Source organism: Stegodyphus dumicola, chromosome 12 (assembly GCF_044657685.1).
Source record: "Stegodyphus dumicola isolate Sdum_Otavi_A_Nest chromosome 12, ASM4465768v1".
NCBI classification, from domain to species: Eukaryota; Metazoa; Arthropoda; class Arachnida; order Araneae; family Eresidae; genus Stegodyphus; species Stegodyphus dumicola.
Genome location: NC_140779.1, coordinates 120,641,916 through 120,668,917, shown reverse-complemented (window position 1 = coordinate 120,668,917; position 27,002 = coordinate 120,641,916). Strand labels below are relative to the sequence as shown.

Here is a 27,002-nt window from a genome sequence, read left to right as displayed (position 1 = left end):
CATATTTAAAGTGTATACACAAAATTACAAAATAAGTAAATTATTTTCTTTGCAGTGAATCTGAATCACAAACAGGACTTAATTTCTAAATTTAGATGTATAGGAGCTCTACAAAGGGTCAACAATAAATTAAGGAATAATTAATAAATAATTAAAACGAAGCAAAGAGATAAAAATTAATACATTAATGGCAAATAGTGAAATTGTAAACAAAAACACCTGAGCTCATTTTATCTGGGATAATTATCTGACTTGAATTATGTTTTGTTCAAGAAGTGCTAGAGCTGGACTATGGCTGAATTTAAGCCATGATCACAAAATAATATGTTATTAGATAACAGTTTGACCTTCGGAAGTTTCCAGATTCGGCTTCTCTGTTATGCGCTAGTTAACTAGGTTATGTTAATTATAAACTTTAAGCGACAATAAATAAAAGTTTTAACTCATATGACGTGACATTACTATTAAAAGAGAGTATTTATTATACAAATTTTGCCTGTACCAGAAATATTATATTCCAGTATTTGTCCCGATTAAAAGTTAAATAATGTTCGAGCTGAATGATTGCGTAGTCATACCGACAGATGGAAATTGCCTGATGACAGCACATTTTCGCCAAGCTGTCAACAAGTTGATAATGGAAATCGCCAACATCGCGAGGTTGCTGCAATACGAGGTATGGTTTCGATTTGAACGGAACCTTTCAGCCGCGAATATTTTAAAATTATATTTATGGAACATTTTGAGTAATCATGATTAGTCCATCGTTTTAATTCCAAGTCATCTTCCTGCACCTTATATCGTCGTTTTTTTCTCTTAATTCTTTAAACCAGTGTTTACGGAATAATTCACGATGTTTGATAACAGTGCTATTGTTCGCTTATATGAAAGTGTTCTTCATGAAGATATTCTTAAATATAAATTGAACATAAACGATATCAGAGGAGGAATAGGAAATATGAAACAAATTTACTTACCAAATCCTACTAGTTTAACGTCGGAAACAGTTGATGTTGCCAATTATAATGATGCCGCACATAGGTGTGCCTATTTACATAAATACGCTCCTTTGCATACTGTAATGGTTTATCATATGATTAATAGAGCATTAATACAGAACTTTTCTGTGTTTCAAAATACTTTAAGAAATGGTTGCTTAAAATTATGCAGCTTAGGCGGAGGACCAGGCTCTGATGTATTGGGTGTACTAGCTGCAATGCACGAAAATTTCGGTTTTAATCAAATTTCTGTTACCATTGTAGATTGTATGGTTAACTGGAGTATAACTTTTAGCTCCATTGTTCAGGAACTGCGGTTTGGAAATTACGGAACTTTGGGAGGGAATTTCAGCCCTCAGTATTTTAATTGGACGTACATAGGTGATAATTTGCTGGGCAAGATGTCCAACAAAGTTAACCAAGCAATTGCTGCGGCAGAAATAATTACTATGGTAAAATTTGTGTCAGCAGCTGCTTGTAAAGACACATACCAGATGATTAAGGTACTATAACAGAGTCTCACTTTATATTAAATTTTAGTGTTTCGTTTTGTGTTTTCTCATTTCAGTGTATTAATTTATAAAATTTCGTTTTTAGTGTTAGGTAATGTGAAAAATTAAATGTCAAATGTATTTGCCACTGAAAATTTTGAATAGAGATATATTTTCTTTTCATGCTTTGATTTGCTTGCAATGGCCATTGGTTGTATAAGCTTTATTATTATTTGCTATATTTCCCAGTAAATTTTACTGATGTGAGATAATATTAGTTACAGCCAAAACAGCTGTAATTTTTTATTATATAGTATATACAAATAGTCCTCTCGGGAAAATTGGAATAATAAAAATTTAAATTCTTCAGTGGAATTTATAACTAATGCAGCAGTAGTTATATATCCATGGCTAATTTATTAAAAGAATTCAGATTGTAGTAGCTTTTTTATGTGAAAATATTTTCTGTAATCTGTATAATTTTCTTAATTTGAGGATTATTATGAATTCTAAAACATAGTATTTTTTAGAAACTGTGTAACTGCAAATAGCTGGGCACGAATACTTGTTATTAACTATAGGTCTGTAATATATTTTACAATAGAAAATATTGAGTAATTTCACTTCTCCCTAATTTAAGAGCATTAATACAGTGTGGAATGTTTAGCAAAAATTATAGATATTATAAACTTCATTATTGCATGATTTACTGTTGGAGAAATTTTTCCAAAGTATTCACAACTTTTATTATGTTAGGTCCTTATTTCTGTTTATAGTGGTAGGAGCAGAACATATTTTATTATATAAATTAAATTTCTGAAGTATTTTATAAGGCATATAAATATGTGTATTTCCTAAAGATTCATTCCTTTCAGTCCGGTAAAAACTTTATAAGTAATTATTACTGATTCTGTAATATTGAAATTATAAATTATTTTTAATACTGTACATTTTGCAAATAGTATGTACCGTAATTATTCGATTTGTTTGTAATTTTAAATGATATAGGTGAAATTTAATTTATAAATTACAGAAATTTTCATTAATAAATTTGCTTTATGCACATTGTAGTTTATATAGTATTTGTAATTATGGTATATATGGAAAATAGTTTTTCTTTTGTGCCGATTATCAGGAAAATTAATGATTTTAATTATTGGGTCCAGCATGAGTTTTCTTTTATTTATACACCTTTTTAAGTTACTGCGTTATAAAATCGATTTGTTAAGAATTTGCCTTTATAAAACCGATTTGTTAAGAATTTGCCTTCAATAACCAAAACATCAATTTTCATTTCTTGTGAAAGAAATAAACTCATTTATACAATTTTTGCAGTTACTGTTAGAAAAATAGAAGTAGTGTACTAGTAAGTTAAAACTATTGATTAAAAATTAACACAAGCTGATTTATTAGAGATTAACACAAGCAGCAATTAACAAGCATTCAGAAGTGCAGTTCAGAGTGGAATAGATCAATAACAGTTCATATACATAATATTAATTAATTATACAAGGTGTGGCTATTAATTTCGAGGACTGCTCTAATAACACCAGAACAGATGATGTGAAAAACGTAACCTTTTAATAGGTTTCAAAGTAATCCCCATCTGCCGTAATACACTTCTGTGCTCGGCTGTATAAGTTGTGGAAAAACTTTTAAAGTCCTCTTTCGGAAGGCTCTTCAATGTGGACGTCACGTTCTTCTTGATGTCATCAACATCCACAAAGCGTGTTCCTTTGATCACAGTTTTTAGTTTGGGAAACTAAAAGAAGTCTTGGGGGACCAAGTAAGGAGAGTATGGCGGATGATGCAGCTCCACGATCTCATGCTTGGCCAAAAACCTCTTCACTGGGAACGCAATGTGAGGGTGGGCGTTATCATGCAATGCGACATCAACATTGACGAGCCTTCTGAAAGAGGACTTTAAAAGTCGTTTTCACAACGTCTACAGCAGAGCACAGATGTGTATTATGACAGATGGGGATTACTTCGAAACATATTAAAAGCTTACGTTTCAGAGGTTTAAATGATGTTTTAATCAGTGAAATATTTAAAAAAAGAAAATTTAAAACTTCTGGCAGAAGATATTGGTGAAGTACTGCCACTATCAGCAAAAATCTCCAATTTAAAAAATATTGTTCTGCATAGTAATGAGTATAAAAGTGACTCGGAAGTTGTTCGTGAAGGGGGAGATATCCGTACTTAGTGCAGCAGATAGATAATAAAGTGAAAATTTGCATAGTCGGGTCATTTAAAGTGATGTAGATGCATTCAGTTAGTACGAATTACTGAATTAAAAGGTGCTGAGCATTGGAAATAATCAGAAAGAATTTTGGTTGATCTTTACATTATGGTAACTTGGCGATTTTTTGGCGAAAATTTGGCAACCAACTCTCCTACAGCAACCCAGTAAAGACATGTTTCTTTTCTTTTTATCTACTGAACACTTCTTCCAACAATCTACTAGCCGAATCACACTTATGCTAGAAATTTTATCAAACAAAACTGCTTAATCATGACAAATATTCACTGCAAAATTGGAAAAAAGTGCACAATACCATACTCCTTACGCAACACATACACATAAACCATGTACACGCCGACTTATTTTTACTTAAAAAAACATCCCAGAATTGCACAAAAATGGCATTGCGCACACTTTTCACTATATCCATGTACACTGCTTTTTTCTCATAAATTAGAAAAATTTCACAAAAATACATGACAATTTTCTCAATCTTTAAACCCGGTAAAAAGAACATATATGAAATTACCTGATCGGGAAAAAGTATTTACCCTTTCCAAATATGAACATTTCCACATATAAAATAAATAAAATATCCAAAAACTTTTACCTCTAAATCATCTATTACATTATACACGTCACCAATGAATTCATACCACAAGCATTACAAATACTTAGCATCAAATATTTAAATTATTTCCATGCACGTTTACTTCAACTTAAACGTATACCAAATTCCTACAAACATAAAATTCACAAAATAACTATCATTTAATTAAAATATCACTAAACCATGTACACGTCGACTTATTTTTACTTAAAAAAACATCCCAGAATTGCACAAAAATGGCATTGCGCACACTCTTCACTATATCCATGTACACTGCTTTTTTCTCATAAATTAGAAAAATTTCACGAAAATACATGACAATTTTCTCAATCTTTAAACCCGGTAAAAAGAACATATATGAAATTACCTGATCGCGAAAAAGTATTTACCCTTTCCAAAAATAAACATTTCCACATATAAAATAAATAAAATATCCAAAAACTTTTACCTCTAAATCATCTATTATATTATAAACGTCACCAACGAATTCATATTGCAAGCATTACAAATACTTAGTGTCAGATATTTAAATTATTTCTATGCACGTTTACTTCAACTAAAACGTATACCAAATTCCTACAAACATAAAATTCACAAAATAACTATCATTTCATTAAAATATAATTAAATTCAAAAACACTACTTAAAATATAAATGAGCACATACACTAAATTAATAAAAATGAGCTTACAATCATAATTACTTTAAACTAAATCATTGCTAATAACAATTTTCCCAATAATACCAAATTCCTTTCCACGTTACATTTAGAACAATGCATAAAAATAATATCCTCAATTAATTAAAAATACTAACTTACCTAATCTTCTTCAGAATCTTGATGACGTGTCCGATAAACTTTTCTTCTTTCTGTTTCAGGATCTTTCAAATCATACTTATATTTCACAGCAAAGTACCAGGTAAAATAAATAACTTAATAAAACATCTTTATGTCTATCTCGCACAACCTTAAACAAACATTTATTACTACCCTTTTCAATACCACTAAATACCCATTTCGAATTCACTTTAGTTACGGCCATGGGATCCAAAAATTAACCAAGACTGTTTCACACAACACAGAATAAAGCCAAATACAAAATTTCCAGATTTTTTCCCGATTTCCCCCCTTTTCCGATTAAAGAACCGTAATTCGTCCTTTAATATCACATGACATATCCCATGATCTCTCAGTTCCCTCACACAAAATAATGCGTAATCGGAACTGAGTACTGCTCACATTATTACCAAAGTCCCAGGTAGTAACCTTTATCGCCTCCAAAATGTCGCCAAACTACCAGTTACCATATTGTAAAGATCAACTAGAATTTTATATGAGCACATGAAAGAATGAATACGGTTCTAAAAGAAGTCTTTATGTGGCATTAATTTACAATGTATAGTACAGTCAAAAGTCTTTAATCAGGACTCGTTGGGACTCCGGCGATTTTGAATTATCCGTTTTTCCAGATTATAGATCATCAGTTTAAATCTCGTAAGATGGCATGCAGAAATTATAAAATTAAAAATATGAAACCGTAATTTATGAAGTAAAGAGCAATTATGATCTAAAGGGTATCAGAATTTACGAAAAAGTTTAATATTTATTTGTATACTTTATTAAACATTTCTTTCAACGTGCACATGTGTAAAACATACATTACGCATAGTTGAAATTAGAAAATTGCAACCAGAAAACTATTTGATGTGTATTCGTGATATTTATAATAATGAGGAATTTGATTTAAATCATATCAAAGACAAAGTACATTGAGATGAAATACTGCATTTAGTAAGGAATTATAAGCTGAATAAAATAAAAACATCTGCCCTGAAGATAAGGATAGTGCTGACAAATCAACTTCCAGTTCATTGCGAGCCGCGACGTCCCCCCCGCCCCCGCAGAGCAGCGTGAAATTGATAAACAGATTTCGGAATAGTTAGAGATTAAGGAGCAACGCAATCTGCAACATTAACTGAAATAGATAATTTTTGCTTAGCTTATACCGTCCGTTATACATTAAATGTGCATGCATAAATGTATTATGCACAGAATGTTTGTAGCTTTGAGGTCTGGATTATAGATCATTCCAGATTATGGACGTCCAGATTAAAGACTTTTGACTGTAGTTTCAGAATAAATCCCCCCCCTACTATTCCAGCCATTTTGAACATCTCGTTTGGATATTAGACTTTGTGTTTTATTATAAGTTGTGAGATGTTACGCACACTTTACGTTTAGTTAGTGATTATAATTTTGGTTATTAGTAAGAAACTTGTTATAAAGTGTTAAGAAAGGCTTTCCTGGGTACTGCCTTCTTGTCTGCTGGCTGAATTGCTTGTTTTTGCGTAGAAACTAATTTTAACCCCTTCGAGCCGGGTAGCGAAAGCGCGCGCTTATCGTGGAGGCCGGCAGTGTCTTCCGCGAGCGTCTCTCCAGGGCCAGGGCTTTTTTGCTACTAAGCCTTAATCCATGAAATTTCCAAAGTATCAACGCATTGTTTAATAATGCTCTATAGAGTATTTAAACGGCTTATGCTTTATAGATATTTTTATATATATACTTTAATTACCTTATTTCTTGTTTAAATGCATATTTTACACATTTTATTTTAATTACTCACCATTTTATAACTTTTATTATTATACATCTGGAAACTAAATATATTACTTAAAATTCTCTTTTCGTATGAAAAATTTTAAAACAGGGATCTACACACAGTCCTACGTGACATTCCTTGAACTCGTAATAACTCATTCGCCGTTTTGGAGGATTTTTCCGGGAATGTGAACAAACGAAGCATCGTCGTCTCATTTTCTTATCAGTCTCTTCTGAACAAAGTTTTGGAAAATGTCTTTCAGTTAATCTTTCAGAATCAATATCGGAATTTCAGAATTAATATCTGAAATATTTTGCATTATTTCTGCTATTTCATGCTCGGTTAAACATTTTCGACGCTTCAACATTGAAACGGTAAAAACAGAAAGAATTCATGTCTAACAAGATCTAATTATTTTCTAAAAACTGAACTGTAAACCAAAATACTCAACGCTTTAGCGCATATAAAACTTCTACTTACAATAAACAACTACCACGTGTGAATAAAGTGGGATTTAAGAGACGTCATAAATCACGCCATTCGGAAACATTTAGTTCCCCGTTTGTTTATATAATCAAAAACACGTGTATGTGAGTCATGCTTCTCTCATTTAGAGTAGAAGGTCTAATGTACATGTATCTGAAACCATATGGGCATACAGTGCCATCTTGTGGCAGAAATTATAGTTTGAAAAACATTCCAAGGTACTGGCACAAATATGTGACAGTCGGTAGAAAACGCAACAATGCTCTGGCACGCCTGCGTGTCGGCCGGTAGATAAGTGTGTTCGTTGCTGGCACGTATACGTGACAGTCGGCGCGAAGGTGTTAATTGTAAAAATTGTTTTAACTAGATTTGGTGTTTTATGTTTTCTATTTTTAATGATGATATTTTATGTATTTTTGCCTTTCATAAAAGGAATTTTCGAGAATATTGTACATGATAGAATTAAGAATTCCTGTAAGAGGAAGTTGAAGCTGAAATTCAGAACCAATGTATGATTCCTCAACCAGTTTTAAAAAACAACAAAAAACCCTTACATTAATACATTTTTTTAATTCTCTCTCTCTCTCTTTCTTTCTTTCTTTTTTTTTTTTTTTTTTTATATAAAGAATAAATAGACTTTTGTCCCTGAGAGCTGATAAACTGTATTATTCCATTAATTGTCAAAGCTTCTCGTATTTTTTAACCCAATTTTTTGTAATGCCATGGGGTAAAGCAAAGATGTTTAACAGACTTGCACATCATTACATTGCCTGTCTTCAAAATAATATATTTTTAGAAGTAAAACATACTATGTGAACATCATTTCCCAAATAACAACATCAGGGCATCACAAGTGAAAGTGTTATAAGACTGATGGATAATGATTTTCATTATTTGAATTCGAGGAACTTGGTAACATCCCTAAATAAATGCCTTTAACAAAATAACTTATCAAGAACATTCACTAGCTGCAATTATCTCTGCTTCAGTTGTTCAAGTTGCAACAATTGACTGTCTTTAGCTAATCCATGGTACAGCTACACCACTTTATAATATCATTACTCCACTTTAAATTTATATTCCTTGACATCCTCTGAAATCTGCATCACTATAGCACTCCAGTATGCCGGGTTTGTGTTTATTTTTGTATGTAACACCTTTAGTAAGAGAATCTGGTATGTATTTGAATATACGTTTCACTTTGATCCAGATGTATTTCGATGGACTTTCAAGGTAACGAGACAGAATACTGATGCAGTAAGCTAAATCTGGTCTCATACTTAACATAAGATATATTAAAGCTCCTACAGCTTCTCTATAAGGAAAAATTTCTGTGTTTGACATCTCATCCTTTTTTCTTTTCAATTAAACTTTCTTTCAGGATAGGAGTTGACATTGGTTTGCAATCTTCCATCTCAAATTTTTGAAGAAATTTTTTTGTATAAGCTTGCAGACTAATTTTGACAGTTCTGTTTTCTAATTTCAAGTCCCAGAAAGTGTGCTTTTGGTTTAGGTGGGATTCTGAATCTCAACTTCAATTCTGTGAGAAATTTTTCAGATTCTTGTAGATCTGTTGATATTATTGAACCATCATCTACATATAAGCATACAATTAGCTACTTGCCATTTTTGTGTCTTATATATTAGCATGGATCTTCTTCACTTTTCTTAAAACCAAGTTGTGACACACTCCAAAATATTTTTTCCAGCAGTGTAAAGCTTTTTTAGTCCATATAAACTGCATTTGAGTTTACAGACGTTATCAGAACTGTCACTATATCCTTATATGTCAGAACTATATACAGTGGTGGCCAAAATTGTGGCCACTTTTGGAAATTTTTATGTTTTTGAACTTTGTATGCTTATAGAAAATGTTACGTTTTGCAAAATACAAACTTGTATATATCATTTTAAAGAGAATTTATTACTGAATTCAATACAAAACACAAAATTCAATTATTTGCAATACAAAAAAGTTATATGTACTTTAATATAAATAAAAAATACAGTTATGAAGTGGTTTGTAATGTCTAGCTTTCCTGGCCAATCACTGTTCTTGTTCTGAGAACCAATCAAATGTTAGTAACTGCCAGTAGAAGCTGACATCATATTTACACTTGAAACAATTCATTATTTTGCTTTGGTCTGTAGAAGGAGGACCTGTTTCTTATACACTGTAATTACAAGTAGGAATTTTTGTAAAAATTTTTAATATTTAGTCAAGAAGCAATGACATCAAATAAAAGAGTAGATTGGACACCTAGAAAGAGATTACGGCAGGTTGCGTTCTGAATATTCACAAATAAAGCACTTATTAAATCAATCACATTTATTTACAATTTACGTAGCGAAGGAAAAAAAAAAAAAAAGAACATTCTACAAAACATATCACGCCGCGTTTATATCGCTAGCGATAACAGCACAAGCACGAGGAAGAACTAACTACAACAAATCAGTTCACTTCACTTGAGAGAAAAGTACATAGTTGCAGCACTGCTATACATGAAAAAAAAAAAGTTGACATTTAATTTAAAAGTTCGTTGCATGGTTGCTGCATACTCCCCTCCCAGTGTCAACGATATCGTACAGGGAAATGAACATGATGCCCAGAACGTGTAGTCTTAGGTTGCACCTTTGTTGCAGGCTGTGCTGAAGTGGTGATATCAGATGGACACTCATTTGATGGGGTATCTGGGTTAAGTGGCAAATCATGTACCACAGTGCCCTGCAAACGGTGAGGTGAAGTTGGTGGTGGAGCGATTGGTTTATCCCTGTTCAGAACATAAGCTGGCTTTACACAATCAATGGATACAGGTATAGTTTTGCCATTTATGTCTAGGTAAAAGACCTTCTCTGTTCTACGAACAACTAAAAATCGTCCATCATAAGGAGGTTGAAGTGGGCGTCTCACCATATCTTGACGAAGAAAAACATGGGTAGCTGTGGCTAAATCACAGTGTATAAAGGTTTTGCTATCACCATGTCTCTTGGGTGGTATGGGGCGAAGTGTTTGCATATGTGCACGTAAGTGGCTGACAAAATCTGTGGTGTCAACAGGTTGTTGAGCAGGAACCAGGAACTCCCCAGGCAGACGAATGGTGGTGCTGAAAACCAAATCTGCTGGTGTGCAACCCAAATCTTCTTCCAAAGCAGCTCGAAAACCAAGAAGAATCACAGGAAGGACTTCCGTCCACCGCTCAGTGGTTGGCACTTGATAGCAGTCTTAAGAAGTCGATGCAATTCCTCTATTAACCCATTCGACTGGGGGTGGTAACTAGTCGTCCTGGATATCTGAATTCCCAGGTGATGAGTGAGAGAGTGAAAAAGTGAAGCTTCAAACTAGCGTCCTTGGTCAGTTGTCACAGTAGAGGGCACTCCATACCTGGAGACCCAGCCTGTGAAAAATGCTTCTGCAACAGTTTCAGAAGAGATATCCTTGAGTGGTTGAGCTTTTGGCCATCGAGAGAAACGATCAATTAAAGTCAAGCAGTAAGAATAATCATTTGAGGGAGGGAGGGGGCTATAAGGTCCAAATGAACATGGTCAAATCTTTGGGAAGGCTCCTTAAAACTTGCCAAAGGTGCTTTTGTATGGCGATGAATTTTAGCCTTTTGACATGGGATGCAACACTTGGTCCATTCAGCTATATCCGATAACATTTTAGGCCAAACAAATCGTGACCTCGCAATGCGTTGTGTTCTGCGTACACCAGGGTGAGCCATGTTGTGTAATGAGGTAAAAACATCCTGGCGAAACTGTGTTGGGACATAGGGATGAACTATGCCAGTCGATACATCACAGAATAGATCAATGTTTGATTCCGGGAGAGTAATTTGATGTGTTTGATGACAGTAAGGACTTCAACTCATCATCCAATGTTTGTGCTTTAGCCATTTCAGGATAATCAACTGATGCAGGAAGAGTTAAGGCAGCTATATGGGACATGACATCTGCAGGAATATTCTCAGGCCCTGGAATGTGCTATATGTTAGTTGTGAATTGCGAGATGAAATCTAAATGTCTCGCCTGGCGTGGAGAGCACTTGTCATTCTTTTAACGGAAAGCATATATCAGAGACTTATGATCAGTAAAGAGGACAAACTCTCTAGCCTCCAACATATGTCTGAAATGGCGAATGGATGCATAAGCAGCAAGGAGCTCCCGGTCATAAGCACTGTACTGAGCTTCTTCGAGAAAAAACCTAAGGGCTGCAATTTGGAGTCCACAACCTGATGCAATGCACCACCAATAGCATGATCAGATGCATCTACAAGCAAAGCAAGTGGGGCAGTTGGAGAAGGATGGGCAAGTAACGTGGCATTAGCTAGTGCTTGTTTGCATTTTTCAAAAGCCTCGGTTGCAAGCAAAGTCCAAATAATTGGTTTCTTCGAATTCTTCTTACCAGAAGACCCCTTTAAAATGTCACTTAACAAAGCCTGCTTATCTGCTGCATGAGGCAAAAACCTACGAGAGAAATTCATTAGGCCTAGAAACTTACGCAAATTACTAATAGTTTCAGGCAACTTAAAATCTAGGACTGCTTGGACTTTATTTTGCAAGGGTTTAACCCTGTCTGGGCTTATATGGTGACCAAGAAACTCCAGCTCAGTGACATCAAACACACATTTTAAAACATTTAACTTGAGACCATAAGTACTCAGTCTTTGAAATATAGCATGAAAGTGCTTCTTATGCTCCACTGCATCATTTGAAAAACATAGTATATCATCAAGATAAACATAACAAAACGGGAGACCCCTTAGGACCTCGTGTATAAAGCACATGAAGGTTTGGGGTGCATTCACTAAACCAAAACACAGATGAGTATACTCGTAGAGACCCCATGGGGTTGTCACTGCTGTTTTAGGAATGTCAGCGTCTGCAATAGGAATTTGGTGAAATGCTTTAAAGATGTCTACTTTTGAGAAAATGGATTTACCGTAGAGTGCATGAGCAAAGTCTTGAAGGTACGGAATAGGATAACTATCAAATTCAGTCACAGAATTCAGCTTGCGGTAATCTCCAACCGGACGAACTGCAGAATCCTGCTTAGGGACGACATGCAATGGTGAACTCCATGGACTCTTGGAAGGACGGATTATCCCTTGATCCAGGAGGAATTCGAACTCAGATTTCACTTGAAGTCACAGGTGGTCCACGGGTCAAGATATGATGCACTGTATTATGAGGAACAGTCTGCTTAACTAGAGTAGAATTTGTTATATCTGGAAACTCAGAGAGCAAGGAGTCATAATCTGAATTAACAGAAACAGTGACAATAGAAGGTTGGCTTTTGTGAGCAACATTGCCATAAGTAAACAGTGAAGTTTCAGGATTTATAAGACACTGCCGTTTCAAATCAACAAGAAGATTAAAATGTTTCAAAAAATCTGCACCGATGATAGGAGAAGTTACATCAGCAAGCACAAATGTCCATGAGACGGGTTTCCGGAGACCCAAGTCGACCTGTCTGCGCACGAATCCATATGCAGGAATTTTAGAATTGTTGGCAGCAAAAAGGGCAAATGTTTCACAACAATTTCTCTTATCTTTAGGAGAAGGAGGTAACACTGAGATCTCACTACCCGAATCAATCAAAAATTTTTGGCCATTCTTCCTGTCATGAAGAAATAATCGACTGGGCTTTTTGGATACTTCCGTTATCCCAGCTATGACGGGAGTTACAGGTTTTTTTTTTGCTGCTGGTACGCGCAAGGCTTAGCACATTTGCGTGCCTTATCACCAAAACAGTTATGATAGAAGCACACATTACTGGAAGTATTACCTTTTCTGGAGCGAGAGGTTGAGTGACTCCGGAACCTAGTTGTCCTCCGATCATGGGAAAGTTCAGAAACTTGGCGTGTAAGTTCTTCGATCTGCCTGGCTAAGGTTTCAGTTGTGATGGCATTGGGATCCAAGGACGTTCCAGCTCCAGAAGTAGCACAGATTGCACTAGGTTGAACAACCTCAGCGACTTTATCAGCTATAATTGCTAGCTGATCAAGTGTTTCAGAAGAAGCAGACAGAACTGTTTGGATATGGGCTGGCATCCGTTGCATCCATAAATTTTGCAAAAAGTCATCATTAAGCTGTTTCCCAGAAAGCTCTTTCATTTTCCGTAGGAGATGACTAGGCCGTTCATCCCCCAACTGAAGTTCAGGTGAATTCACTGATGAGCCTCTCACACAGTTTTTTATACTTGTCCGAGTCCGGAGGGTTTAGTACGATATCCGAGACGTGCGATAGAGTTTCTGCATCTATATTCGCTATAAGAGCAGAAAATTTCGTTTCATCACTTGTAATTCCGCTGTAAATGAAGGCATTGTCACATTATGCGATCCACAACCGCACATTAGACTTCCAGAAAGGTGGAATGCGAAGTGCAACTTTCGCTACTTGGCTCTGCTGATCGGGTGGAGGCATTGCTAGTATGTGGAAATAGTTCCGGGGAGCAGAAACAAAATAATCGTAATTATCCAGAAAGCGAAGTCGCCACAGTGGGATAGGCTTACCACAGCAAGGCTTAGCGAAGCATGTGACCAATTAACGTAACTTATTTTTTGTCCATAGGTCACCAATTACGGCAGGCTGCATTCTGAATATTCACAAATAAATTACTTATTAAATCAATCACATTCATTTATAATTTACGTAGCGAAGAAAAAAAAAAAGAACATTCTACAAAACATATCACGCCGCATTTATATCGCTAGCGATAACAGCACAAGCACGAGGAAGAACTAACTACAACAAATCAGTTCACTTCACTTGAGAGAAAAGTACATAGTTGCAGCACTGCTATACATGAAAAAACAAACAGTTAACATTTAATTTAAAAGTTCATTGCATGGTTGCTGCAAGATGAAATATTATTGTGTTATGAGAAAGTGGTCTTTCCTATGCTGAAATTGCAAGACGGATGGGTGGTTCACTGACTATATCTGGAGTCCGAAAGTTTTGTTTACGATATCAGGAGACAAATTCAATAAAAAAACAAAGAAGGAAAAGGCAGAAACAGGTGCATCACATCTATTGATGACAGAAGAATAAAAAGACTCTCCAAGATAGAAAAATGTCATCAGCGGCCATCAGAAGTGATCTGAATGATGCTGGTGTTTCTGTCAGTTCAAGAACAATTAGGAGAAGATTAACAGATGTTGGACTGAGAGGTAGAATTCCACGAAAAAAGGCTTATCTTAATTTTCAGCAACGAAAAAAAAGACTACAGTGGGCAAAGGAACACATTAATTGGACAGACGATCAGTGGTCACAAGTTATATGGAGTGATGAAACTAAGATATCGTTATTCGGTAGTGATGGGCGAAAATATGTAAGACGTAGAATAGGAGAAGAGCTACATCCTGACTGCATTCATGCAACTGTGAAGAACCCACTTAGTGCTATGATTTGGTCATGCATGTCAGCAGATGGTATTGGTCACCTTCATGTCATCGATGGGACACTGAATGCCAGAAAATACATTGACACTATTCTAGAACCAAAACTTCTACCTTCTATCAGAGATCTCTTTCCCAACAATTAGAAAGAGCATTAAATTGTTGTCATGGCCAGGAAACAGTCCTGACCTCAATCCTATCGAAAATTTGTGGCACCATTTGAAAACTCTTGTCCGAATGAGGAGCACATCAAATAAAAGGGAACTAACTGAAGCTATAATTGTTTCCTGGCATCATGTAATAACGAAAGAAGAGCTTAAAACTCTTGTCAGCTCAATGAAACGTCGATGTGAAGCTGTAATAAAAAATAAAGGGTACTCTACTAAGTACTGATAACTCACTGCAATCATCACTATCTAATGTATATCGATAACTATTATTGTTTAACTTTTTTTGTATTGCAAATAATTGAATTTTGTGTTTTGTATTGAATTCAGTAATAAATTCTATTTAAAATTATATATACAAGTTTGCATTTTGTGAAACGTAACGTTTTCTATAAGCATACAAAGTTCAAAAACAAAAAAATTTCCAAAAGTGTCCACAATTTTGGCCACCACTGTATGTCATTACTATATATGTCGAGAACCATCACTATATTCATGTATATAAATTTTTCAAGTGTTCTGTATAAGAATGCTAAACAGACAGCACACAGAGACAGATGCATTTTCTTGTTGGTTGTAATGCATTTTCTTGTTGGCTGTAATACTGAGAATTTAACAAACATTTCCTAACTCTGTTACTGGACTAAATAATTTATGGTAATCAACTCCACAACACTGAGTAAATCATTTGACAACTAATTCCTTGAATTTATCAACAAATCCATTGGGGTTCTTTTTGGTCTTATCCACTTTCATGGTATAGCTCGAGCATTTTTTGGTAATTTAAGTCCATGTTTCACTTTCCACCAGCGATGTCATCTGAGAATCTGGGCTCTTCAGTGTCAGCAATAAAAATTTCACCTATATTAATATAATCTTCAGAACGCTTTGGCTTTCTCAATTTAGCTTTATTTCTTAGGTAGCTTGACTGTGCATTATATTGCAAATTAGTATCTTTACATTCTTTTTCTTCAAAATCCTCCTCTAATATATTTCAAGATATTTGTTTGTTGTGTTCTGTTTCTGAATTATTTTTCCACTAAGAAACTTTCCTGACTTACTCTTTTTCTGAATCTCTTTGATTGATACTTATAGTCAGAAATTAGTCTGTCTTGATCACGACTAGGCAACTGCACCATTTCTTCACAATTTGTAAGCTTCTCATTGAATATAACATCACATGAACAGATAACTATTGGCTTCTTTGATCTGTAGGTGGTATCTTCCGTCTCCATCATAGCCATTTAAATAAGCCTTTATAGCTAGGCTTGTCAGATTTTGGAAATGTTCAACCAGGATACTGGAATGCCCCCCGCCGTCACGGGTATTCAAGGATATACTACCTTGGTAGATTTTTAGAGGGTCGTTTATTCTCAATGTTATGAATAAATGGTTACTTAATAGGAACCTAAACCATGAGTAATAATAAATGACACAAGCATATAAATTTAAACATTTTATTTCTTACATGCTAATGCTTATAAGTTACTTAAGTAAGAAGAAACACTTTAAATGAGGAATAAAAATTTGAACAACATTTACATGTACTTTTCATTGGCTAGGACTTTTTTTAGAAAGTCTTCTTTGGTTTTAATCTTCTTGTAAAAATCTTCGTGATTCTTTTTGAAGTGATCAAACAGCCTGAGAGATTTTTCTTCACTCAAAGTAATCACATCTGTGGTAGACTCTTCTTGCTTCCTCTGTTCCCAATTTGATTGCAAGTACTCCTTAGCAAGCACAACTTTGTCAAACAGCTGATCAGTGTTTATTTGCTTAGCGGGTACATCAAGAAGACTGCTTTAATCATTTCAGCAGATGTTTCGGCATTTTCCCAATTAACAGCATTTGTTTTGGTCAGATTGACCCAAGAAAACTCTTCAGCATTTCCAAAACTATTCTCCCAGAGGTCTAAGTATGCAATGCATTTTTCATAAAAGCCATCAAATTTTTCTTTCACACTGTTACGGAATTGCTCGTCTAGATTCCTGTAGATGTTCTTTGCGCCCATAGGGATAAAGTTTGAAGCCTTTCTTTCTGTCAGGTTTCTTTTGAGAGCTTTATGAGCTTCAGCAACTTTAAAAGTTGTAGCGTTATCTTTTGCCATTACCAGGATGGCCTTGTTAAAGAGTGCAAGCTGTCTATGGACAAACCACTAGTACAGCTCGCCCGTTAAATCGGTAAACAAGTTTTTTATTGTTGATGGGCACAGTTCTTTATCTAAAAAAAAAAAAATGCTTTCAGACCTTCAAAAATCTATAAAATTCTTTCCAGCGCGGGCATCATTGATAGAAACTGGGTGTTTCCATATTGAATGGGTTTATGGTACTGTATCTCGGCATCTTCACAAAATTCTCTTAGCTTAAATATACGGACTATGTATATGTGCAAGTATTTATAAATCTTCACCAGTAAGGCCTCAATATCGATTGGGAGACTATATACTGCAGTTTTCACACAGTTGTGCACAATGTGTGCTCCACATCCGATTCCACTAATTTCCCATCCTAGGCTATTCTTGAGTCGATAGAAAACATTATTTTGCCCTGCTCTCTTCACACCACCGAAGTTAGTGTTGCAGTTATCTCCACAAAAGCCTACTACTGTTTAAATCATTTTGCAGCAGGACAGAGCATAGGTAATTTGTAACAATTTCAGATATTTCATTGCCACAGATTTGAAATCTAACAGCTTTATTTGCATACCTGAATTAGGATTAAAGTAGTGCACAACAATTGGCACAAGTTTTGTATCCTTTCTGTTTAATGTATCCATACTTACAGATACGTAGTTTGACTTGGTCAAGTCTTCTTTAAGCTCTTCTTGATCGGAAAGGAAAGGTGCTATGGCATTTAAAACTATCACCTCACACTTAGTTTTTCTGAGTGAGAATTTAGGTTAAAAAAACTTAGAAATCAACTTTGATGAACAAGAATTCAAATTGAAACTTAGGCTATGGTTTGCTGTGTGATAAGCAAAGGTCGCCTCTTTCGCTGTTACATTTTTATCATTAGAACTCACAGTCTTGAGCTAGCAGCACATGTTAAACTCATTTTGTGTTTACTCGACTGCAAATGATCTTTTATATCAGATCGACCAACATGAGCAACAGAAAACTCAGAATTACAATATGAACATCTAATTCTATCGTTCTGATCTTGATTGGCAGTACATACCTTCTTCAAAAAGGGAATTCATTCTGTAAATCCCTGGTGAATTTACATGACCATTTTGGCATTTTAACAAAGAATGCATAAATTTTAACTTAGAGTATAAAGAAAACAGCGCTAGCTCGCTAACGTAACAGACACCACTGACAGGGACTGACAAGTGACTCATGCAAGCGGCTAGCACCAAGATGGGCGAGTCCAATGTTATTGCACACAATGGGGTGTAGCATGCAGGGAAATCTCTTCTGACATTAATGCTGCACCCCTTAGTGCCCAATATTGGACTCGCCCTGAAAGCCTCTCGCATCGCGCATGGTCACGATTGGCGGGACAAGACAGTATGATGACAATATTATTTATTCGCAGATCATCACCCTTCTGTAGTTTTCACCTTTCATTCAGTACAGAGATAACTGACAAAGTAATTATCCTAAATAATACTTCGTACTTAATTATTTTAAAACTTTTTTGGTCATCTATAGAATCAAATTTAATTTTTACCAAGACAAGAATAAACCGCCCAGGACATCGGGATTTTGTCTGAAAACAGGGACTTCTGGCAAGCCTATTTATAGCTTTATTATCGATTTTCCTCCTTCTTTGCTTAGGAATAGGAGCATATGCATAGATGTTTAATTTGAGGTTTGTTTTTAGTCCATAACTCACAAGGAAGTCTTCTACTGATGATTTGCCAATTCTGTTTAGTACATATATTGCAGTGTTAACTAGTTCAGCCCACACTGCTGCAGGAAAATGAGCTTCAGAATTTGAATATTTAAATGTTCTTGCTATTTCAATTATTATATGCATATCTCAGTGATTGCAGCCATTATGCTTGGGAATATAAAGTTCTTCAAGAAGCAAAAAACTTCTAGTTAACACCATGATGTTCTTTTCCTTGTGAATTAGAAGAAAATTTTGTGGGAGAAGTACATTAACTACCACTTAAAAATATTAAATGCAGTAATAATGAAACTTTTGCTATAATGCTAATAGTATGCAGGTCTTAATTTTCATATTGTGTTTAATACAAAGCTAAATCTTAACCAGTAATAGATTACTTTCAACATTAGAATTATGTTGTTTCCATTATATTTGCTAAAATTCTTTTCATTGTCCAACATCCATTTTTCAACTAAACAGATTATCCAAGTAAGACTGATGAAAAATAATTCAGGTGCTTGTGTCCATCAACCAAGAAAGCTGGTTACCATTGTATAATGAAAGTTAGCAAAGACCCTGTCATAATTGCACCAATCATTCTTGCAGAGTTCTAAAGAAGCTTATGTCCCACTATTTGATAAACTGCAAATATTAAACCAGCCTCATTTTTGTGCTTTGTAAAAATAAATGCTTTCAAGAGTTTTCTATTTTCTTTGCCTCATTCTGATTTTACATGAATCTCGCTTTAGAATGCTATGAGTATAAACTTCTTGTAGGTAATTGTTCCAATGTATTATTGTTTTGTCACCCATCCTCATCTGACTATAATGTATCCATTAATACACTTTTTTTTTTATGGTAGGACCCTATGACTTTGAAAATAATTCATTGCTTCTCATTCTGTGGGAAACAAAGTTCTCTACTCTCAATTTATAATAACTTTTTTTTCAATTTACCCTTGTTCATAAAACAAATTCATGTATTGCCAGCAGTCACATTAAGTGCTTCTTTTTCAGGGAGGGCATGAAAATCTTTTCCACATGCACCAAGTGCTGAGAACATAGGCTCTTGATGAACATATTTTGGTCTGTTTGGACCTTTCTATGGAGGATATCTATACCAATCCTGTCCTTGTGCTCGATTTTCTTAGAGTTAACGGTCTTTTGGACCTTATCGGACTTCGTCAGAATCCGGAGGAAAAGCAGCAACAATAACATGAAAACAAAACATGCCATATCGAGAACCAGGTAGGGTTACATCAAACAAAACTGCAGATGCATGAGCATGTTCTCATATCATGCTCATCCATTAATTGGTCCTAAATTGCTCTTTCACAGCAGTTTCCAAATAGATAGGATAATACACAAATACCATATTTCATTTACAATATTATACGATCAATACAGCATTGCTATGATTAAGTATACTGAAAAAAAGTTAAGAAAATCCAAAGCTGGTGTAAAAAAGAGATTGCACTGAGCAGTAAAACGTTTAGGCCTGCCCTAAGTATATCTCAGCACTTAAAATAATGTTTTTATAAATTTTCAAACCAGTCAAATTTGGAAATGGCACTGATTTTATGCATTTTCTGTTTAAAATGGAAGTGGAAAACAAAAGCTTCACTGTTTGTATAATTTTTACATCCTAAATGCTGGATAAGCTATAATTTATTAGACTAAAAGTATTAAGTGAAAACAAAAAAATACAACAGTACTATTTTTCACGGGTTATTTTTATGCAATGCTCAAAGAAAAAAATTTTAATTATGAACAATCTGAATATTTTTTGTTTGTGAGGTAATCTAAAAATTTACCGATCAGTCTTTTATGAGGGAATTTTCATTTGGGTGAATGTTTCTTAGATGCATGTAATAATGTTTAAGAAATTCTTTTTTAACTGAATTCTTTCCTCAGAATAAAGTAAATAATATATAAACCTTATTCTTAGCTTTTAAAATAGTTGAGAAAATACATAATTACTTGTTTAATATCATTATTATTAACTGTTAAAAATATACTCAAGAAGCCATATTAGCGTGCTCATTTGCATTTTACACATAAGTTCATATTTTATTATGTACTTTGTATCTGAAAATTTTCTTCTAACTTCTACTTTTTTCCCCTCTGTCTATAGAACATTTTCAATACAATGAAGCCAGGAGCCATAGTTTTATATATTGATAATGCTGGAGGTGGATTTCATCAACTAATGGGGCAAGTTGCTACTGAATGCAGGTTCATCACTGTATTTGGGCCACTGAAACATGAGCATTATGTGAATGAAAATATGAACATTAAAAGATTTGGGTATACATCTTGTTATGCAACGAAAATTAGTGTTCATATATGGCGAAAACCAATCCATAATCAGAATTTGAATCAGATTATCAAACACTATTCACATGATTTAGTGTTAAATCAAAACGAACAAAATGCAGATGGTAGAAGAAGTATAGCTACTAGTCACAGCTCACATATAAATAACCATCAGTCACAGTCATCTAGTATGCAAAGAAATAACTCAAAGGAAAATGTTTATTCTGAGACAACTGATAAGTGGCCAGCATCATCTGCTACTATGCAAAAGAATGCATCTAGCATTTCACCAGACAATAATAAAAGTTCTCAGAATATGAAATCTGCACAAAACATTTCACAAATCATTATAGAACAGCCAAAATTCATGACTTATAAACCTTCTTCTTCTGTAAATCGTAATGCATCTAATTTTTCAAAAGCTGGAAGTGCTTCAGGCATTGATAGAAGTTCCCAGCAGAGTAAATCTGTACAAAACCGTCCACAAATCATTGAAGAGCAGCCAACTTGGCACGAACCTTCTGTGGATAACTGTTGCTCGTGTTGTGTAATATCATAAAATTTTAAGTAAACTTTTTTAATATTGCACTGATGTTTAAAAACTTATTTCAGTTTTATCGTTTTCATTATTTCCTGGTTTTATTCCAAAAATAATTAATATTGTTGCTGTTAAAGAAAGTAATAATTTTATCAGCTCTTTAATTCTTAGTGCTTACAAAATAAATATACATTGTTGCATTTAATGTTTGTGAATATAGTCAGGTTTAGATTTTTTGAGGCAGTCTGCTGCTATATCTTCATTCAGTTTCTGACTCATTATTATTATTCATTATATATTGGTGGAGAATGATATTGAAGGGGGAAAACGTTTCCTTATTTTTTAATGAAGTTTGTATTCATTTCTAATTTTTTTTAACAATAATCAAGAAATTTCAGTAATTTTGTACAATTGATTGAAAATGGAAAAATGCATATTGCTATTGTATTTTTATACTGTAATGAGATTTATATTATCATCAATATAATATTCTTATTTGTATTTTATTTGATTATGAAGGACATCATTGTGCATTTTCTATGATTGAAATCATAGTGTAATAAAGGTTTATTATTTTTATATGATTGAAATCATAGTGCAATAAAGGTTTATTATTTTTTATATGATTGAAATCACAATACAATAAAGGTGTATTATTTTTTATAGGATGCATATTGTTGTTTTGTCTACCACGTTGTAAAATGTTTTTTTTTTTCATTCTAAACAAATGGCTTTTAAAATATTACAGAATGATTTCCTGCATTTGCAGTAGCTTTAGATGCAAACATTCTTCACCTACGCACGGATCTTGTATTATTACTTGGCAGTTGCTTAATCCCTCCTTCCCAAAGTTCTTTTCAAGTATAAGCTTTGATGATAAAAACATACATAAATAGTGATAAATAACATGTATAAAAAGGTTTTCCTGAAAAATATGGAAATTTCATAATGCTTTTGAAGAAAAGGCGAGAAATCACATTAATGCAAGAAAAATGTTTTGATTTATTTTTATTGGTTGATTGGGATATTTTTATAATCAATTTAAGATATTTAACTTTTATTTTAGATTTTGAATTTGTGGTATAGATTAAGATATCTGTAAAAGGAACTCGCTAATGCTTGGAGAAGGCAATCAACAATTTTAAGAAAAGATCAAGGCTTTAAAATAAAGGAATTTGAACTTTATGATGATTAACAGAGATATATATGAAGGCAGTTCTGTTTTGATCACCAAAACTAACTTAATAATGCAAAACATAATTCTAAAATACGATATAGAAATGCCTGGGGTGACTTAACCCTCCAACAAGCCAAGGACTTCACTAAGAATTTGCCATGTGAAAGAAGGATTTTCTTGATTTTAACGCCAGACTGCCTCGAGTACTTTATTCCTGGATTTATGTACTTTTAATATATTGCCTTAATTCCTTGGCTATATTTATAGATATATATAGTTACAAAAAATATTTTATCTAATAATGGCGTGGCCAGTCAAAGATAAAGTATAAACTTTTTTTTTAATTTTTAAAAATATTTGCCATTTACAATTACAAAATTCTAAATGATTTATTTTATTTATATTTATTTCATACTTACGTATTATCACAACCACCTTCATAGAAGTTGCCGAACTTTGACAGCCATGCGCATAACAGTTCTTTAAGTAACCATATCCAGTATAAATTGCAGCCTGAAAGTTCACCGAATCACCTATTTCTTCTGTAAAAAATCACCAAACTGCTCCAAGGTGCTTGTGCTACTACGTAAGTATCGTTTATTTATTTATTTTTGAGAGCCAAGAGTTCCAAATATTTAGCCAGTTTTTTAAAATCCATTCCACTTTTAGTTTCTTATTCACTTCTGAGTTAGCGAATTTCAGTAGTTGATCATCTGAACCAATTTGCGAGTCCCAAGGTGAATAAAAAACTGTAAATAAATGTAATTTAATGCAAATACATCGTTGCAAATTTTTTGAGAAAAAAATGTTAGTTCGACGACTTCAAACACACACTCATATTTCTTTGAAGTAATTGTTCTATAATCTAGTTTGGTCCGGATATGCATTGGGCAATATCTGGGTCACAAGAACAGCTCTTGACAGATTGTCAGTTGCTGTAGAAACTGCTATAAATGAATTTTGTGATTATATTTTTGCCGCCTGTGTGGCAACACAGTTTTTTTATTTTTCCTTTCTGACAACGGTTTCAGTTGTCGCTATAATTCCTTTGCCATGTTTTTTCTGTGTGCTTAATAAATATATGGTAATATAGATGATGTTTTCACTTCTGTCTCCATTCATAACATTAGTCTCATAACAGGTTACGGATCCAGGATGCTCTTAATTGCGGAGAAAAAATTTAGAAGCAAAGTGGAGATAAAAGTTGGCGCCAGTTCGTAAACTTAATATGGCAGACCGTAAGCCAAACACGGCATTTTTTAGTCATCGAGTAAGTCCGCAAAGTAGTTCACAAAAATAGAAACTGCAAAGATATCAGTTAAGCCATTATGCGGAAAAAGTGGCTGGCTTCTTTTAAAATATTGAATTTAGTTATCAAGAAGACGCTTTAAAAAGTCGTAGAAGGAAAATTGGAAAAGCCAGTGGAACCTGATCAAGCCGCTGTCGAAGAGATTCGAAGAAGATAGAGATTTTTAATAAAGCCAATAATTATGCTATGATGGTTCTTACGAATTCCATGACCCGAGGTACTTTACAAAAGGTAATGAGATTTGACATTGCAATAGAACCGATAACCACTTTACAACATATGTTTACAGTTCTTCAAATTCAGTTGGTCAAATAATATGGCAGTTCATTTATCAAAATTGAAAAATTAGTGGAAGGAACTGAACAACTTGAAAATAAGGAAGAAAACAGACAGACTCCCAGAGATGCTGTTAATTTGTAAAATATAAGGTACTCTTCCTCCCAGTTATTATACTTTCAAATTGAGTTGGTTACTTCTTAGTGATGAAAAGAGAACTCTAGACCAGGGGTTTCTCTTACGTACCACTCAACTAGTGGTACACAAGAGAAAAATAGGTGGTAAGCAAAATACTTTTAACTATTAAATTCAAAAATTAAAACCCCAACATCCTAATTGAGTTTTTCCTCTAACACTCGTAAATGCATGCGATCTGAGCTTTGTTCAAGAGTGGTGGTGTAGTAGTATTTTGTAGTGGTGGTACTAAAGGTTTGAATTTTTTTTGTTTAGATGCTACACGTTAATCAAAAGGTTCAGAAACGCTGCTTTAGATAAATTAACCATACAACTGTGCAAAGCGCAGCTCCAATGCTCCTGATAGAGCTTCGAAGTCTAGTCTCTGGCTTTCTGGAAGAGTTTGAAGAACATTCACAGCATTTGTTCTCAGAGAAGTGGCGAGATGACAGAAGGTCTTTCCATGATATGTGGATAGCTTCGGAGGGAACGAGCACTCATAGGTAAAAATTTAAAACCATCAGTGTTGCTCCCTGCCATCACTACGAATTTCTTCAAGGTGAAAACATCTTTGGCGACCACAAAAATGCACCGGTCCATAGGTTAATAACATGTATTTTTATCAAAAGAAATATATGAGAACTCTGGAATTTTCCTCAGATATATTTGTACAAGTGTTCACAATATCACATAGTATAATCCGTACTTCAAATATTAAAGGGCCTGGGTTCAAATCCCGGAGAAGGTATGGTTGTAACTGTCTGTCCCTTCATAGGAGGCAATGGTGGCCCACCTATACCTATAGGAGGCAATGGGCAATGGTGACATAATAAGGAGACCACCACATCTGGCCGTAGTGTAGATTAATGGACTCTGTTACAAAATTGTAATTGTTCACAATCTGTCATTCGAAAAAAAAAAAAAACTTCAAGTATTAAAAACGTTAAATACAACGCATTGCATAGCACATCTAAAGAGAAATCTAACTCGGCTATCTCAGTTCATGCAGAGCTTAACAACTGAAACAATAACTAAGCAACTTTCTCCCCAGCCTTTCATATTTTTCAACCAGTCGCGAGATATTTCTAGTACTTTTTGTTTTTCGAAATTCCTGGAAAGCAATACGAAGGTGGAATTACTATTACAGCTAACACAGTTGTCATTTACATTTATTCAATTTCAAAACAAATTACCAATATAACAATTTCCTCAATGTTAAGTGCATGTGGCCCTGTATTCTTACTTTTCTGGCATAGCTTTCTCTTAAAATTTGCTTCGCGCTACCTTATGCAAAACTGTACAACAATTTTAATTGTAATTCTACTAAAATTTATCTAAGATACGTTAACAAGAAGGTTTCAAAAATTAAAGCTTGAATAAGAAACTTTAATTTTCATTTTAATTCAAAGATTAACACAAATGCTAGAACTAAACACGGAATTTCTCAAGGGACTTCATTTTAGTTATGAAGGTGTCTGCTTTTTCAAGGATCAAAAACAGCAGAAAATATCACTTAAATTGCAAATACAACCCGTCTCTTTAGTATTTTTACTCATTTCCCTCATAAATCTGGTAGCAATTAATAAAATATGCTTCATTTTGATAATTTGCAAAAGGAAAAAGTAGGATTTTCGAGATAAAACTAGAATTTTGTTGTTAGAATATTTGTTATTGTAATTCCGTACAATTAAAAAAAAAATATCCGTACGAAAAACTATTACATTTCTTTCATTATTTAAAATGCTTCAGTAGTCTGATAGATTTTCTTTTCTTAATAATAAAAATAATAAGCAATTATTTTGTTAAAATATTAATAATATTAAGTATTTAATTGTGTATTTAATATTTTCTACATGTGAATACTAATTACGTTTCAAGTATATAGGTATGCAAACACTATATTGAAGACTCCGTTGTTGCGACTTTTGTGAGCTTATCTTTTTTATATTAACAATGTACTACTCTAAGGATTTGCTGTCCAGATTTTTAACAATGAGATTGAAATCATTAACGACACCAGGAGAAGTCAAAACAAAATTTATCAATAACTTTTTGTCCTTAGTATCATTTTTAATAGTTGTAAAGAGTTTGAGATGATCAACAACAATTTTAGCCCTTATATGATAGGGGTAGCAATGTAACTAGTATTAGTGCAATCTTTAACAATTATTATCATTATTTAATACTGGACGCATAGTTATTATTATCTATATTAGTTGAATTATTATCATAAAATGCAGCAAATGTATGGCTTGTAAAAATTCCACAAAGTTTTAGGTTTCAATCTGGTATTTTTAAGAATTATAGTTTATAAAAAAAAATCTTTTTTGGTGTTGCCAAATTTACCTGAATGAAAGTTTCCATATGTATTGTTTTGAACGGGACAGTA

At 33.8% G+C, this 27,002-nt stretch overlaps 1 protein-coding gene across 1 annotated transcript; it reads left to right on the top strand.

Moving 5' to 3' along the window:
* The first annotated feature begins 665 nt into the window (after positions 1–665).
* LOC118184808 (uncharacterized) lies at positions 666–22,340 on the top strand. Its single transcript, XM_035354535.2, has 2 exons — positions 666–1,501; positions 20,958–22,340. Exons 1-2 carry the CDS (start codon positions 854–856, stop codon positions 21,696–21,698), a joined length of 1,389 nt encoding a protein of 462 aa, XP_035210426.1. The 5' UTR covers positions 666–853; the 3' UTR covers positions 21,699–22,340.
* Positions 22,341–27,002: the final 4,662 nt, after the last annotated feature.

Coding starts and splice junctions, on each gene's coding strand:
- LOC118184808 (XM_035354535.2), top strand. CDS start 854: ATGTTTGATAACAGTGCTATTGTTCGCTTATATGAAAGTGTTCTTCAT. Junction 1,502..20,957: donor ACACATACCAGATGATTAAG/GTACTATAACAG, acceptor CTCTGTCTATAG/AACATTTTCAATACAATGAA.